The sequence below is a fragment of the Epinephelus lanceolatus genome, chromosome 18 (genome assembly GCF_041903045.1).
Source record: "Epinephelus lanceolatus isolate andai-2023 chromosome 18, ASM4190304v1, whole genome shotgun sequence".
Taxonomy (NCBI): domain Eukaryota; kingdom Metazoa; phylum Chordata; class Actinopteri; order Perciformes; family Serranidae; genus Epinephelus; species Epinephelus lanceolatus.
Genome location: NC_135751.1, coordinates 9,964,023 through 9,981,526, shown reverse-complemented (window position 1 = coordinate 9,981,526; position 17,504 = coordinate 9,964,023). Strand labels below are relative to the sequence as shown.

The window sequence follows — 17,504 nt, the reverse complement described above, 5'->3', positions numbered from 1 at the left end:
ACTTCTGGGGCCCTGGTGGTAACGGGAGTTTACGCCTTGTTACCACGTAGCTCTGTGTACGTATGCAGGTGAACTAGAAGTCCAGTCAAACTCTTTGATCTCTGATGTGTTTGCGGAACTCTTTCTTCTCTTTTATTTTGTCTTGAGTAAAGCCTTGCGCGGGACTGTTTTCCTAATTCTGCTCCTGCCCACTGCTGCTGGATTTCTGAGCATTACTGTCTGCTCCCACAGAGTATGTTTTTTTTTTTGTTTTTTTTAAAGATGTTTTTTTGGGCATTTTTTGCCTTTTAATGGACAGGACAGTTAAGTGTGAAAGGGGGAGAGAGAGAGAGGGGATGACATGCAGCAAAGGGCCACAGGCTGGACTCAACCCGGGCCGCTGCGGCAACAGCCTTGTACATGGGGCACCTGCTCTACCACTAAGCCACCGACACCCCCAGAGTATGTTAACTATTCCCACCCACCCATTACTGCAGGGTGTGTGTCAGCTCCCGTCCACACCCCCAAACATTCTGACCATACATGCCCGCACAATAGATTGTGTCTTCTCCTGTCCTATAGGGAAAACACATTATATTACTGTGGTATTAAGAAAGATCTGCTCACCTGTCGGTAATAAGTAGCAAAATTATATTGTAGTGCACAAATATATTTGTAAAAACAGTTACGCTGGTGTCTCAATTAGTGTTATTGTTATATGTAATAATCCTAATAAATTTCCTCCAGTTGTCCAAGTTGCTTTGCTTTTCTTTTGTATTATAATTATTATAATCTATTATAATGTCCAGCTTTTACCTTCATTTCCACTTTACTTGTTGATATCCCCGTCCTTCATGGTAATTAATCTGCGGAACCCGCATGTATTTTTTTGACAGCTTGGTCCCACCCACAACAAAGACAAAATAGAATAGAACAGAAAGACCTTTATTGTCATCATTCAACATGTATATGACAAAAACCGCACGTTCCCACATGATTTGTATTGGGCCCTGTGGGATCCCAGTCCTGATGCAGTCCTCTAGCCTTGATTACTTTTGTGGCAGATTTCAGACAGATTGTATGCACTGTACCACAGAAAGTTTGCATAAAAACACATGAGCTAACAGACTGATTAATGTGATAGAGCTCTTTTTATACATTTTTCCATTTGAAAAGTTTGACAGCATGTTTAACTAGCTAACATTCATAACCTGCTAGCTGTATTACATATAGAGTGTGTGCATAGTGGAGAAATGGCTACACGTTTGGTAGGCAAACCCCTCCACTTATGTGTCACCATACAATATTGGTCCTCTTTTTGTCTCTGTGCTGCTCCAAGTGAATACTCTGCAAGATTGGATGGCAAAAAACACTCAAAATTAACTTTCCTGCCATTTCTGCGGTAGTGTGTCTGTCCAGCCATAAAGAGATGCATTTCCTGGCGTTGAACACAAGGGGCATTCTCCATGTATTCTACAAGAAACACAAACACAAAACAAAACAGTGTGGAAATGAGGTGCAGGTTCGTATGCATTTTTTAATCCTTCATCCAGTAAAAATTGTTACGCACAGAAACCTTGCACACTGAGTCTGGTGCGTTTAGTTGTTCTACTCATTGTGAAGATTCGCAATACGGGGCAAACTTATATTTCCTACTTCTCCACTAGAGGTACCTCCCTAGCTGTTGCCACTCTGTCCTCATGACTTGCATGTGGCACCGCAGCTACCTGATGGGGCTGAGCTGTCCTTTCTCTCTGTCTCCACACTGTTGCTCTCTGTCTCTCCGTCTGTGTGCAGTCTTCATCTTCTGTGACATCCTCCTCCTCGTCTTTATTATCCTCCTGAATATTACTATCTGACCTGTTGAAAGTATGCAAGCTGAGTTATGAAATGGTATTGTGCACTTGTTCTTCTATCTTGTTACCGATGTACCACAGGTTAAGCCACATTTTCTTCACGGTTTCTTGGTCAAACAACTCTTAAAAGGCTTTTGATCGATGCGAAATAACACAGAAAAACAGACCTGTTTAGAAAACTTTGACGGACAAACACGTCTGTGTGTAAACGTCGGTACAAGGTGAGGTTGTAGTTAGTTTTCACTGTGCAACAATTTTGGATGAAAAATACAGACATAGAGTGTGAAGGTCTTAACAGCGTAGAAGTGTAGAGGATAGACTATTCTGTTGCTGGGGTGGTGAGGATCATTCATAATCCTAGTTACTTGGTTCCACACACAGTCTAGAAATCCTCAGAGTGTAGCTCCTAGGGTCCACTACTCTCTGTAGAGCTGTAGGGGCAGAGCAGTTCCCAGACCAGATGGTGCTGAGAGACTTAAGCTGGTCTTACCATAGATATAAACATGAATCTCAAAAAACATTTCTTATAAAAAGTTCCAACAGAACAGAAATAAAGCCATGTTGCCAGAAGAATAAAAACACTTTACGAAGTTGGTTGTTGCAGTATAAAGTATTTGTTCAAATTTCAGGGGGAAGATGCCATTTTAAAGAGAGTTCTGCATATATATAGATAGATAGATTGTTGATTTGAAATAAATAATAGTCCTTTACAGTTCCTTAAAATACATATTATATATACATACATATAATACATACAAATTAATTGGAAAGCATTTCACCAATTTCTTTACCCCTTAGTTGTCATACTGTGTCTTTAATGTCATACTGTGTCTTTAATGTACAGCTGTTGTACATAAATTTTTTATTTTACCACTCTGCCCCAAGTGAAATTGAGACTTCAGATCTAAGGGCATTCAGCCAAATTAAAGTTTTACTTCTGATACCTGTACACATGAGTCATGGTGACATGGCGTTTTCATGGAAAAGGTGTGTCACTTATAAAAGGAAGCTTTTTTTTTTTTTTTCCTTTTTCTGTCACGGGGAATGAGTCACCTTCCTGTTGTGCCTAGATGAGAGCAGTCTGGTCAGTTAACTGAGTGATAATCATCAAAGTAAAGAAGATTCATCAGTCAGGAGTTTGGTAATCTCTGTGTTGATGCGAAGAAGGGTTCGCCTGGTTTCACAGTCACTTCTTGACAGATTTTAAGTAGTTCAAATGTTGTGCCAATGAAAGGGGTTTGGCTCTGGCTTCTCATAACAATGCAAAGATTGTCTTTAAGAGGGAACATTTTAGCTCCAGAAGCTCTGGTAAATCAAGCTGCTAATGACGCAGATTCCAGTCCGTCTTCCAAAAGGTGACAGGACTTTAATCTTCAACATTGGAAGTTGGGTTTTAAGTTGGTGTTCTTAACTGTTGAACTAACTTACAAAACACTTTGGAATCTGTCTCTGAATGACAAACAAGGTGTTCTTACTCTCAAGATAACTGTTGGGGTTATTTGAAGGACTCCTTTGTTAAGATGTGTGACTAAAGTAGACAAAGAATGAAATGAGTAAATGACATGGATTACTGTGTCAGTTGAAGGTGTACACACTCAAAAAAGGGATTATGTTGCAATGTGTTTGAACTGGCTCCAAGAGTTGCTAATGTTTGTGTGAAGGAAATTATTTATAGTGTATTAACAAATGCATCAACTCAAATGCATTGACTTGTGGACTGTTAAACATCAAATCCAAGAGCACGACCTGTGTGGCTCTGCGTGAAGTGTCAGAATTACACATGGATGCGTTTACTTGTTGGATCAACAAACCAACCCAATGAAATGGTATGCTGTGAGAAGCATGGTGGTTATTCCAAGTGTGGTGGTCATTCCGATGCACAAAATCAACTTGAAGGCAGTATCTTAACAATGTGTGCAATCTTGTTTCGCACACGTGTTTGTGGGACTTAAAGCTAACATCAATGGCTCATTGTCCTCTGCGTACAAGTGCAGTGTGGTAATCCTGAGAGATGGTATGAAATGATGACATGGTTGAATAACAGGATGGCAAAATGCGTGTTTTGTGTTTTTGACAAATATACAGACTGTCATGGTAAGGCTCTTAGATCATATCTCCACACATAGAGTGACTTGAAGTGGGATCGAGGAGAGAACATAAAATAAAGAACTGACACTATATGTGAGGTGTTTGTGTGTGGTTTATTGTTTGTTCTTTTCCACAACTAATTTATGTTTTTTTGCCCTCTCAAGGACCAAGAGAACTGGGACATGGACATGGAGGACCCGGTTTCAGTAAGTTTTGTGTAATTTTGTTTTTGCACACTGTCAACACTGGACATTCCACAGTCAATCACATGACTTCAACAACTAGTGGTCACATTTTTGTCAAATTTGCTATGGATATTACTACCTAAAGAAGTGTTTCCTTTACCCCCTCTCATGGACAATAATGGATGGTCAAAAATGGATGGTCTCTTGCCCCCTCACATGGATACTACCAAAAGAGGTGTTTTCTTGACCCTCTCCCATGGATAATAATTGCCAAGAACAGATGTTTTCTTGACCCCCTACCATTGATATTAATTTTGCAAAAGATATATTTTTGCCAACCTCCCCTACATTTAGATAGTTGTCCTTGTCCCAATACTGACGAGGTATCTTGATAACAAATCATTCATAAGCTTTTACTGATCTTTCCTCTAGCTAGTGAGTTAGAGACTAGCTACTGAGGACAAGCAGTAGGGGTGTGATGTATACTGCTATGTTAGCCTCTTGTTGCTTTCTTAACATCTCCTCCCGTTATCTTCCAACAGTGCAGGACCAGGATAACTCTGATAATAACACCATCTTCGTACAAGGCCTGGGTGACGACTACACTGTTGAATCAGTGGCAGACTTTTTTAAGCAGATTGGGATCATTAAGGTACTGTAGCTCTTTAGTGCTAATAACGTGAAAATCCCTGCCTTTTGTATCATATGGGTATTTAAATATATATGCGCAATACAAATGACACATACGCAACTGTTTGATCTTTCAGTAGAAAAGTATATAGCTTCACACCACTCCTAAAAGCAGCAGTCCTCGCTGTATGATTCTTTACTGTGACCATGTCTGCTACTAGCAGGAAATGTCTGCTGTTAGGTAACTTTTTGTGTGCTCGTTTACCGTCTGTATATGAAAATACATAGGTTCCACCCACTTAGTTCCTACTTGGTGCATGTCTACAAACTGTATGATTGTCCTGCATTGTGGGAACAGAAAAAATGCAAAGTGAACTTGCTTGTCTAACCAATATTGTGTGGTAGGCTGCATATAAAGCTGCGGGCCACAATTGGCCCCTGTGCCAGACGTGCCTGGCTTACAGTTACAGACTGTAAATGTGTTCAGTCTGAATTTTGTTTTAAAAATGAACTTTTTTTTCCATTAACATTTGATGTTGATTTTGAACAAATTTGAAGAAAGGAGGTAACACACATAAGAACTTCTTAAAATAAAAGCTCAAATTGCAGCATCACAACTATTTACTAATTTGGGTCTTTAAATTCAGATAAACTACATCCAGGGAAGTGTAGTTTGATCAAATTTAGTCTCGCCACCAGATGATCAGAGATCTCCGCCTTCTGATAGTCTGGGGACACTCCTTTCTAAAGTGTGTTTAACACACCGGAGAAAACGGCCGGCAACAAAGCAACGCCTCTTGCATTTTTTCAAAGGACACGCCCTCCCGGAAATGTGTGCTCCCCCTTTTCTCGTCCGCAAGGAAACAAACACACAGAGCCTGAAAATGGATGCCAAGAGATTTAACTCTGTTTTATCAAACGTGCTCAGTCCACAAGATTGTGGAAATGAAGCACTTACAGCGACTTTGTTTAAAACGTTTAACGCAGTCGGACTATGTTTACGAGCGCAAGAGTTCAGCGAGCCACTGAAGGATCGCCCTGCGGATTTACTATTGGTTCTGCAACGTAGGGAGTTTTTTTAAACTCTGAAATTGTATCCGCCCATCTAAACACAAAATCAGGGAGAAAGTCATCAGTCTTTAGTTAAGCATAGCGTCTAAAGACTGACCTCTGAGTCTAGATCAAATTCAACTTCAAACCTTAATGGAAAGTACAAAATCAGATTTTCTACTATCAAATTTGACACAATTCCTCCTGACACAAATAATTTACACCCTTTTGCAACTGGATCATTTATTTTTGTCTCTAAATTGCTATCAAAGCTATCAAGTTAATCTAATTAAATCACTACTTGACCCTGTCTCCTTCTGTCCATCCTCTTAGGTCAACAAGAAGACAGGTCTGCCCATGATCAACCTGTACACAGACAGAGAGACAGGGAAGCTGAAGGGGGAGGCCACTGTGTCTTTTGATGACCCTCCCTCAGCTAAGGCTGCCATCGACTGGTTTGACGGTGAGTTGGTCATCTTCATTATGGCTCACTCATAACTCTTAGTTTGAGCTCCCTGAAAGTCAAACAAGATTATATTTCCAAGTTTGCAGAATGAAATGGAGGAAGTGTACTCAGCAAAACTGTGGTTGAAATATGAGCATGTGGAACATACTGAGCATAGTGAACAGTAAAGAAGTGTAGTGTGCAGCAAGACTGGTTTAAAAGTTTAGTTTGGGGTATTTTGATACTTTTTTTTCTCCACCTTAGAAACTGACTGCTGTTGGAATCTGTTATACATGAAATAAGGTGATTGCAGGGGCCATGTGTGTTAAAGGCGATACAAAAATTTAGCCGTCATATTTTCATTTTTGTTGTATTGTGTTAAATTCTTTGCTTCATCCATCGTGTGATTCATAGTAAAGCACATTTATTTCTTGCCTCAGCTTCTTATGATCTTTGGTGTCTCTTTCCTCGACAGGTAAGGACTTCAATGGAAATCCTATTAAGGTGACTTTTGCCACCCGCAGAGCTGACTTTGGTGGCCGAGGTGGCATGAGGGGAGGCCGAGGGCGAGGAGGTGAGACTGTCTTTATGCCTCCATGCCAGCGGTAGCAGTGGCTGAAGGCGTTATGTTATTGGCTTGTCTGTCTGTCTGCACATCTCATTCTTGTGAGTGTGATATCTCAAGAACACCTTGAGGGAATTCCTTCAAATTTGGCACAAATGTCCACTTCGACTCAACGATGAATTGACTAGTTTTTGGTGTTCAAGGATCAAACATCAAGGTCACCATGACCTTGCATCCATCTCATTCTTGTGAATGCAAAATCTCAAGAACAGCTTGAGGGAATTTCTTCAAATTGGGCACAAACACCTACTTGGATTCAATGGTGAAGTGATTAGATTTTGGTGGTCAAAGGTCAAGGTCAGTGTGACCTTGCTCCTGTCTTATTCTCATGAGCCTGATATCAACACCTCAAGGGAATTTCTTCATATTTGATACAACATCCACTTGGACTGAGGAATAAACCGATTAAAATGTGGTGGTTGAAGGTCAAAGGTCCTCACAATACTTGTTTTTGGCCATAACTCAAAAAGGTTTATGCTAATCATGACAAACCGTCACACAAATGTTTAACAAGATATAATGATGAAAAGCTCAAAGGTCAACTTCACTTTTCTGGCCATTAGTTAATGTCATAACTCAGGAACAAAAGGGGAGACATTTGGTCAGATATTTAATTGGTGACACTAATCTTGGGTGTCCACCTTGAAACTTTGCTTATTGTATAGATCTCCTGTGTGTGAAGCATCCATGCTTTCACAGACATGGATGCAATGCCGAGGCATACATCCGTGGTGCGGTAGTTTTAGTTTAAAATTAAACTTAGTTTTTGAAGGATAGCATTTTGTTCATTCTTGACCTTGTAAACAGCAGTTTGTAAAACCATCTCACCACAAGGCTTTGCTCTCCATCTATCAAGCCACCAAGTTTCTTACAGTTGTATATGTTAAAATTTCCATTTTTCCAAGCACTTTCAGGACTTCTCATCCATGTTGTCTTAACATTTAAGGTTCAGAATTTCATTCTTGACCTTGAACACTGCAGATGACAAAACATTCTCACCAGAAGGTCCATGTTGTAGCTGAACTTTCAGGTCTCAGTCTTTTCTAAAACCTTTTCCTTATTGCTGTTTTTTACATTTACAATACCATCCTGTTTGCAGTCACAAGTCTGTCTTAAAATCACATCTTAAAGCCACTACAAGGAACTTTTAACTGGATATGCAAAAGTCTCTCGTTTCTGCTGATGTCTGTGCGTGACCTACAACAGCAAATGAGACCATCGGTGTGAAGATAAGCTATTTCTATATAGTGTATATCCATACCTTTAGGAAACTGTCTCCGGGTCCGTCCCAGGACGAAACGATTTACGGCACTCAGACGGCACACGTCATCTTACCTAGCTGCTTACAGTAGTAGCAGTAGTGAAATGGAATAGTGACTCTTATAAATAGTCGCTATTCCTCCTCCTTGACCCGACGTCCGCGGGGAGTTAAAATAGCAGTAATCATCGGGTAAAAGTTCTGTGAAAGCACTGGACTCACCAACAGTCAGCCACGTCTCAGTCACACAGAGAACATCCAATCCTCGGGAAGTCATGAAATCCTTCAGGATAAACGTTTTGTTCGCTAGCGATCTAGCATTTACCAGCCCAATCCTGGCAGGAGCCGGCGGGTCCACGGCGTTAGCTGTCCGGGGAGCCACACACAGAGGCTGCAGGTTGCGCAGATTCACCCCGCGCCAGTGGGGATGAGGAGAGCAGGGGCCGCGGGGGTGGAGCACCTTATCCGGGCTGACGACAGGTACCAGCCAGGCGTCGACAGGGTCCAGCGAGTGCCGAGAAATAAAGAGGCGAGGCACCGCTCCATACTCAGTCCAAGAAGCCGTGGAAGTGCTCGCCAAACAGGCCTTCAGCCTTACCAGCTGACCGCTGCGTTTACCCCAGCGGCAGTGGCGCTTACGCCGGAGAGGTGGAGCTGGGATCACCGATAGGAGCGGGGACAAAGTTTTCCCATCTTGTTGTTTCTTTCAACCCCAAAACAAACACATGCGCGAGCCAGGTAAGCGTCTTTACGACAATACGCGCTAGAGCTCATGGGAAATGTAGGCTTCATTCCGGCAAAACACTACCGCTTTTGTCCACAGGGTCGCCAAAATCAACCCAAAATGAAAGTTCCTTGTAGGGGCTTTAAGGTTATTTTATAGCTGAAAATATGAAGAATAAAGGTGGTCATTAAATTTAAACACCTGTAAGGTGAAACAAACACTTATAAGGATAAATCCTGGGAAGGCATCACCAGTCACAGAAGATCTGACTGGTTTGGTTCTTGGTTCCATGTAGGGCCAATGGGCCGTGGTGGATTTGGAGGAGGTCGTGGTGGAGGTTTCCCAGGAGGCAATGGAGGCAATGGGGGTGGTGGAGGAGGAGCAGGAGGAGGAGGTGGAGGACAACAGAGAGCTGGAGACTGGAAGTGTTCAAACCCGTGAGTCAGGATTTGGTGATTCCACTTTTGTCTTTTAAAGGGATCTGGATAGAATTTTTTTTTACAGCTTTCATGCTATAAAATAATGTTTTAATTTGTGTCGACTTTTTGTGTTCATTATTCATAAGATGACTTTAGACAAATACTGTAAGATTAGTTTTATTGCTTTGATGTAGTATATATACTTCATACAGATAGATCTCAAACAAAAATATGATTTTAAGATAATTTTTCAGTTAATTGTGCAAAAACCATGAAGAATGCATGACAGAGGTACAAACATAATTGATATGTTGTGGTAATTCATTGAGTTCTGTCCTTAATGCACATTTCTCTTCAGCAACTGTGGCAACCTGAACTTCTCGTGGCGTAATGAGTGTAACCAGTGCAAGGCCCCGAAACCTGAGGACGCTGGTGGGATGTCCCCAATGGAAAGAGGTTAGAACTCCGCAATCATTTTATGGTAGTCTGTCACTGGATGTAGATTGATTTTGTTTTTTAATTAAGTGTTTATTCACTCAAGTTAGATGAAAGCATATTTTCTTCCTCGCTTACTCTGGGCATTGACCAGTCATGCAGATAGTTTTGGGTTCATTCGTCCAGGTTTTGAGACTTTCATTGAAACTACTTTCTAACATAGAAACAATCCTTACAAAAGCAGTTCTGTTTTAATTATTGGATCAGTAATTGATAACAAAGAGACATTATTTTACTTTGTCATTGCTTCTTTTAAAGCTTTGTTATGACTCACTCCAATAATAACTTGCAACCAGTAATAGAGAAATGTGTGAGTCAGTAATAAACAGTGTGCTTTTGAATATGGCAGCAGTTTACTCTACACTGTCTCACTGCAGGACAAATTTATCTTCAGTGTCATTGCTCAGCTTTGGGTCAAATGTAGTAAAGGTGACATTTCCTGTCATTTTTAGAAATTGTTACTGATTTGCTTGTTCTGCTGTCAGGAGGTTATGGAGGTGAGCGCAGAGGGGGCTTTGATCGAGGTGGCTTCAGGGGTCGAGGTGGTGACCGTGGGGGTTTCAGAGGGGGCCGAGGAGGTGACCGGGGAGGATACGGCCCTGGGAAGATGGACGCAAGGTCAGATATACTCTGAATGACACTCTTTTATTAAAAGTGTTTGTAACGACCTCAGACACGAAACTGGTGGACTCAAATGCACGACTCAAGCAGTGGTTGATATAACAAAAGTATTTTACTTGGCAAGAATTCAATCAAAACAAAACCACTCACAATGAGGATCAAAGTACAAAGAAAAACGCTCACTTGGAGGATCAAAAATTATCACAAAACTTAAATCAAACCTGATAACTTGAAAACCTGGCTGGGACGTTTAACAAGACTATCACATAGACTGAACAAGACAAACTGGCAACAAGACAAAGGGAGACAAGGACTATTTATACATGAGGTAGGGGAAAACAGGTGAAACCAATCAGGGGCGGGGTAGACAATCACAATGGCGGGAAATTCACACAAAGGGAGGAAGTCACGGTCTAAAACGAGAGGGAAAAGGTGAGTACAAAATAAAACAGGAAGTGCACGACGAGACTAGACATGAGTGACTTTAACTTAACATAAAGTGCTCATGACAACAAAGGACTAAACATGAAAGTAAACTAAGGCATGACATATAACATGAAGCACCAAACGTGAACATGAATAAAATTAACATACTTGACGAGACACAACAGTGTTCTACCATCAAAGGTCCATTGTAGTGTTTTCCACATATTGGCTATACTTTGGCAGCACACTGAAGTATTTTCATCTTTAAACAATACTTTATTATTACATTTATTTGAAGAATGAAACAGGTTTTGGTCAGTATTAATAGTTCCTCCTGTCCACACTGGTTGTAAAGAGATCTGTTTGTAAAAGGCACATTAGTCAGGATTGTCAGTTGCTGTTTTCAGAGACACTCACCAGCAAAAGCCAGACCAGATTCAATCGTGTGGCGTGGCTCTTAAATGCCTGCTGCTTAGAGTCTGGCACCTGCTTGCTACCTTTTTATGAAGCCTATGCTGTGAGAGTACATGCCCATAAACGCCCTGATCACAGAAAATAAGAAGACAATCATTAAATCCAGGCAGAGGGCAGACACACACTTCTAGTGGGTTGTAAGTGATGATTGAGAGAGATTTTTCATGTATGAGTCTATGCATTGTTTTTGGGAAAGTCCTGCATAGTATATCTCTTATGTGGTTCTAATGTAAGTAATAGAGGACGAAATCCACAGTCCTTTCAGTAAAAAAACGTTCCAAAGTTCAGCTGAAGCTACAGTAATTTGAGGCTTCAGCAGTTTGAATTAGACAAAACAAATGTCCAAGAGTCCAAAATGGAGGAAGCTATAAACTGGACAGTTATTATCCAGTTAGTGACCGAGCTAACATGCTGTCAGTTAAAACTCTTTCATAACTTTTTATTGAATTACATCGAGAGTGCTGAGAAAAAAATGGGAGTAAACAGTCCACTACAGACAAAATACAAAGCAACCCAGCACGCTTTTGTGTCTAGCGCTAACCTAAAAGTGTTTCCTCTGTGTTAACTTATCAGCTTATTATTTGTGTAACCATCACTGTTCAAACACACACACACCTGTTCACCCTGCAGTTTCGGCTCATTGCTTGGATGCTGATTATGTAATGTGTGTTGTCATTTCCAGGGGTGACCACAGACAGGATCGGCGAGGCCGTCCCTACTAAATCATCCATTATCAATCTCCAAGAAACAAACCCTCCCCCCTCCCGCCGCAGTGCGAAGACCAGTGTTCAGTGTGTAGAAAATGTGACTATCCTGTTTTTTGTGTGTTTGCTCTTAAACATGTAACTCCACGATCCCTTCCTCTGCTCAGTGGGGCCTTATTTACAAAACAATCTAAAGATGAAATTCCATCATAAGAAAAAGGAAATATCCCTTTTTATGGTGTATATAATCGTGTTCATGTATTATAGCATCATCAGTCCGAATGATTGTGGTAGTTTACTCACGAGCACTATCACTGGACACAAGCTGTCAGAATTGTTTCAGACAAGTCCAGTTAACCACATGATGGGAACTACATAATACCTCTACAGGGAGGTTATGTCTTCAGGTCCAGACACACCAAACTGACTATTGAGAACTAGCGGCAACAAAAGCACAGTGCTGTGTGGCCCAACGTTGCCGTGTCTCAGCCAAAAAGTTGCACATGACCACACCACAAAGTCTTCAACTGACAGCCAACCAGCACGTATGTTCTGCACTCCTGTGTGAGGAAATAGCTCTCTATAGCAGCAGATGGTGGACGTCCGTAATCGTCATTCAAAAAGGGACAGATCAGAAGACTGTCTTGACACTAGTTAGCCAGTTAGCACATAACAACACGATCCAGTGTTGAAAGAACAGAGCATATTTACAGTGCGCCAGTGAACAATAACACAAACCATCACAGAACGTTTCTGCTAAAGAGTTCAATGACTAAATAAAAATAATCTTACTTTATGTAACAGGTTTGTTTTGATCTCTCTCCCTCTTGACTTTAGCTCTTTGTTTACTTTCTTCACTTCTGTTTCACTTTTCTCGATCTGAGCCGAACTGCCAATCAGACTGATTTCATTAATTGACGGGCTCCGTAGTTGCAGACACCGACTCAACATGCTGATTTGCCAAAAAATAAGCTGTCTAGTGCTGATGAGGGCCAACAGTGTGGGGACACAACAGAGCGACATGGTCAACGGCCCAATGTGGACTGACGGAGGAGCGTCAGCTTGGTGTGTCAGGGCCTTTAAGTCTCATTTCCTTCACATTTAAAAGATTGAAATTTTAGCCATCAGACAAAAGAACAAATGATTATAACATTATTATGAATTTATTATGAACTGCTGCATTTGCATGACTAAAACAATCTGGCACTTGTATCTTATATCTATTTTCTAAGTGAGGTTTGTCAATACAAACATTTACAATTTTATCTAAAAAGAACATCTGGATGATTGAAGCTTATATTCTAGTTTAGAATTGAAATCAAAGGTGAACGTCAGACATCATCACGACTCTGGCCTGTTGTTCTTAACATAGAGAACAGATTTGCAATGTAATGGGTGCTTATAACTAACTTTTTAGTGCTTTTATCTTTGTTTTCACTTTGACGTTTCACTCTGAGGCAACCTGGGGACTTTAAAACCTGTCTGATGGCCCGTGTGGTAATCGTGTGGCTAACACTGTTGCACAGTGCTTAGATGTCAGGAAATGGCTGACGCTTTGGTGATAAAACACTCCTACAGTTGTGTGCTGTGTAGGAAACAATCCAGGAAATCATTTTGCTTTTTACCGTCAGTGATGTCTGTGCGACTTCAGTCACTTGTCATAAACTAATTGAACTCATCACACTTGTCACATTGAATACCAATTTCATCTGAGATGCCAACATCACTTTACGACCTTCAGTTAATTATTATTCACTCTGTGGTTATAAACTTTTTCTAAGTTATTCATGAATAGTAAAATCCACTTTTGTAAATGAGGCCTCATGTCTGCGGATTTATTTCAAATGTTTTTGTTGACAGTACTCTTACTAGTGTATTTATTGTTTTTCTTAGTTGTTTTTGTAATGTACATGTGCTGGTTTTCAAATGAAAGTGCTGATAAAACCAGACTATTCATCTGTGGTTCTTACTGTCTTTGACTTGTTTACATCTTGTGCAGCTTTTAAGCATTTACAGAGAAGAGAAGAGACACGGCAGCTAAGAACAATGAGTTATTAAGAGCTTGACTGTGAGTATTGCATGTCCTTCAGCCCTCTGTCAAACTGACAAGCATTAAAATCCACATGCTTCATTGGTTTATGTAAAGCCGTAATGGACCAAGCTTAATTCTCAGACATGTTGAAGATCTTGATTCTTTTAAATGTCGAACATTCTATCATCACCTTTAAAAAATGTATTTGTAAAACAGCTTCTGTCTTGCCAGCATTTGGCTAACCTGAGGCGTTAACCTTTGGACCAACTTGTTTATTTGACTGCCACTCCTGTATGAAACTTGGCACATTGACAGGCATCCATGCAGTATTTAGATTTTATATGGCCATATTATAAAGGTGTCGCTTGTCAGCATAACAAGTGAGAACAGCTGTTGTCCTGATGACGGCTCAACTTTAGTGGGTCAAATTAGGTAAGTGTTGAATTTCAGCACAAAAAGGAGCTATATGCAGTTTTCATACCAAAAACCCCTGAAAGTGCACATTATAGTTGTTTTTTGTTGTTTTTTTACTGAATCACTGATAGCAACTTTTTTTTATCTATTTGTACTTGGAAAAGGGTTTTCCTTTTCAGCAAATGTAATACAGCTACCATTCAAATTGGCTTGCATCTAGACAACAATTAATGCCTCAGTGAATATGACCTGCTTACCAGCCATGTGTGGTTTTGCACTGTGGAATAGAAAGTACAATATTTGCTTCTGAGATTAAGTGGAGCAAATGGAAATAATCAAGTAAATTAAAAGTACCTAAAAAAAATTGCTTGCAATGAAATGTGGTTCAGATGTTTTTTTTAGACCCTTGAATGCCCTTTGAGGTGCAGCGCTTGTCTTGAAATGTTCTGCTCCTTAATCCCTGCCGATCAGATCTTCTTAATCATTTATCATAAATGGTCTCACAGGTTTATCCGGCTCCAAGTCATTTCCCGGTGCTGTGTGGAGTTTGCCAAAATGATTCTGCACTTCTGCATACCTGCACATATACCTGTAGTCCTACCTGTATTTAAACAGACTTCCTTGTTAACCTCAACATGTCTGAGTGCTTGTAGTCTCTAACTGGCAGATCCAGTTTGCCTTCACAAAATGTCGTGGGTTCCTGGAAAAAACACATTGTTGATCAATGAAACTCCCTCTAAAAATTCCCCTAACCATTACATTAAGCATGTTATAGTTCCAGTGTCTAGTTCCAAAAATAACTCAGAGCTATACTGTTTGTTCAAGGTTTTCTCTGTCACATTTAGCTTTGTATTTAAGGGTTTTCTGCATCACTTCTAGGTTTGTATTTACATATATATATATATATATATATATATATATATATATATATATATATATATATATATATATGTGTGTGTAAATATATATATATATATATATATATATATATATATATATATATATATATATATATGTAAATATATATTTATATATATATGTTTAAATAGTCAAGCTATTCTAAGTCTTTTTAAGTTCCTCCTTGCAATTGCAGAAATATTACCTGTGGTACAAGTATTCCTGGTTGGGAGTGCAGATCAACCAACCAGAGTATGGCATCAGTCAGTCAGTAGACATTTAGAACAATTACTTTTACTTTTGATGCTACATTATACATAACATATACATTCAACTGATTGTACTTCTCTTACTACTTTCACTTAAAAGTTCAGTAGGATTTTGAATGAGAACTTTGACTTGTAAAGTATTTTAACACTGTGGTATTGGCATTTTACTAAGTAAAGGAACTGAGTACTTCTTCCATCACTGCAAAGAGAAAGCTGCTCTTAAAAAACGTACTGGGCTTAAGTTTACCATAAGGTATGTAGGAGACTCTGAGGTCAGAATGCATATTATTACTATTAACAGCAAACATGGAAAGTTCCTGTCCCTGTTACACACCTTAACATATTTGCTATTTTTGGACACTTGTGGGTCTCAGCTTAGTTTTTAAAAACCTTTTTGAAAAGCTCACCTGAAAAACAACTTGTATTTCTAAAGGGACTTGAACCGTGACGCTTGGTCTTCATGTGTTGACATTTTTACTGGCTCCTCCTGTTCCAAAACAATCAGGATCTGATAACACTGACAATGGTGAGTGTTTCATTTTTCTCTATAAGACAGGTGCAATCTCACCAGTCACATTCTTGAGCAGCCAGCAGGCCTGTTGTGTGACACTCCTTAGTGTCTCTGTCCAGCTGTCAATGAACATGGATGGTGGTAAAAGGTGAATCACTCGACCTCCAGGAACAGACTTGCTTATGTTCTTCACATTGAATGAAAAGCTGTTTCCTGATATGAAACTTCAGTGTGTCAGGTTAAAAGTCTGGTCCTGACTGTCATTTTTTAGAAGCATTTCCCCATAGAGTTTGTCTTTAAATTTTGTGTGTTTCTCAGGTGCTCGTTGTTGAAAATATCAGCCTGGTTTTTGTTTACAAACCTTTAAACTTGTTCTCAGATCTTAAGTATTCCTCCATCATGTAAAATGTCCATGAGTAAATACTCAGCAAAGTACAGGTTTGTAAAGATTATTATTTTATCAGCAGTGGCCTAATAACTTGAAGAGAGTTAAGATTAAGTGTTGTTTGGTCCGTTTTGATTGACAGCACTGGCAACATAAACAACAGCTGTCATGAGGTTTTGATATACATGTTTAACTGTAAGTGACGCATGGAAATATGTGATACCAACTTTAACTGGACCTGCCCACTTAAAGCCACAGAGGAAAGCCATGGCAAAATAAATAAATAAATAAATCTTCTTTCTTTGGTTTCATTTAATTTCTAAGGAAGGTAGGCTTATTATTGTCAACATCCTGTCTCACTCACTGTGACTCTGTGGTTGATTTACAAAGTCAGTAATGCACCGTCAGGCAATTATAAAGTAAATCCAGTAGCTAAAGTGCTGCACTTAAATACAGTTTTGATGTTCTTGTACTGTACTTGAATATTTTCATTATACAACAACATGATGCATTTTATAAATTAATCAATCCAAAACGTCATAAAGCATTTAAAGTGAGCTCTTCCTCGACCATTTATGTGTTGATACAGCAATAATAATAATAATAATAATAATTATAATAATGACCCAATAATAAAATGTATGCTGAATGACATGATTGTGTGTACCGACTACTTTATTTTTGAGGCTTTACTCAGCTGATAGCACCTCTGTATTTAAATGCAGGACTTATGCTTGCACACAGTATTTTCACTGTGGTAGTACTACTTACTGAGATCTGAGTCCTTCTGCCACCACTGTTTGTGTTGACTGACAAGTTTCAGTTGATTTGCAACATAGATAAGCTGAAATCAAAGACTTCAGTATGACACATAAGTTGTGGTAAAGGAGCCAAAAATGTGAAAACACGTGTAAGGTGTTTAAACAAAACGTTAAAGACACATACAGTGGTGGAAGAAGTATTCACACCCTTTACTTGAGTACAAGTACCAACACAAACTAATACTTTACCAACTAA

The 17,504-nt window shown here is 39.7% G+C and overlaps 1 protein-coding gene across 1 annotated transcript in view; it reads left to right on the top strand.

The window, feature by feature from the left end:
* The window catches only part of fus (FUS RNA binding protein), a 29,103-nt gene extending 15,177 nt beyond the window's left edge, over positions 1 to 13,926 (top strand). Inside the window, exons 8-15 of the mRNA XM_033645129.2 lie at positions 4,088 to 4,129; positions 4,651 to 4,760; positions 6,122 to 6,251; positions 6,709 to 6,807; positions 9,136 to 9,277; positions 9,618 to 9,715; positions 10,240 to 10,372; positions 11,958 to 13,926. Coding sequence (XP_033501020.2) covers positions 4,088 to 4,129; positions 4,651 to 4,760; positions 6,122 to 6,251; positions 6,709 to 6,807; positions 9,136 to 9,277; positions 9,618 to 9,715; positions 10,240 to 10,372; positions 11,958 to 11,997 — 794 coding nt within the window. The 3' untranslated portion in view covers positions 11,998 to 13,926. The remainder of the gene's footprint in view (positions 1 to 4,087; positions 4,130 to 4,650; positions 4,761 to 6,121; positions 6,252 to 6,708; positions 6,808 to 9,135; positions 9,278 to 9,617; positions 9,716 to 10,239; positions 10,373 to 11,957) is intronic.
* Positions 13,927 to 17,504: the final 3,578 nt, after the last annotated feature.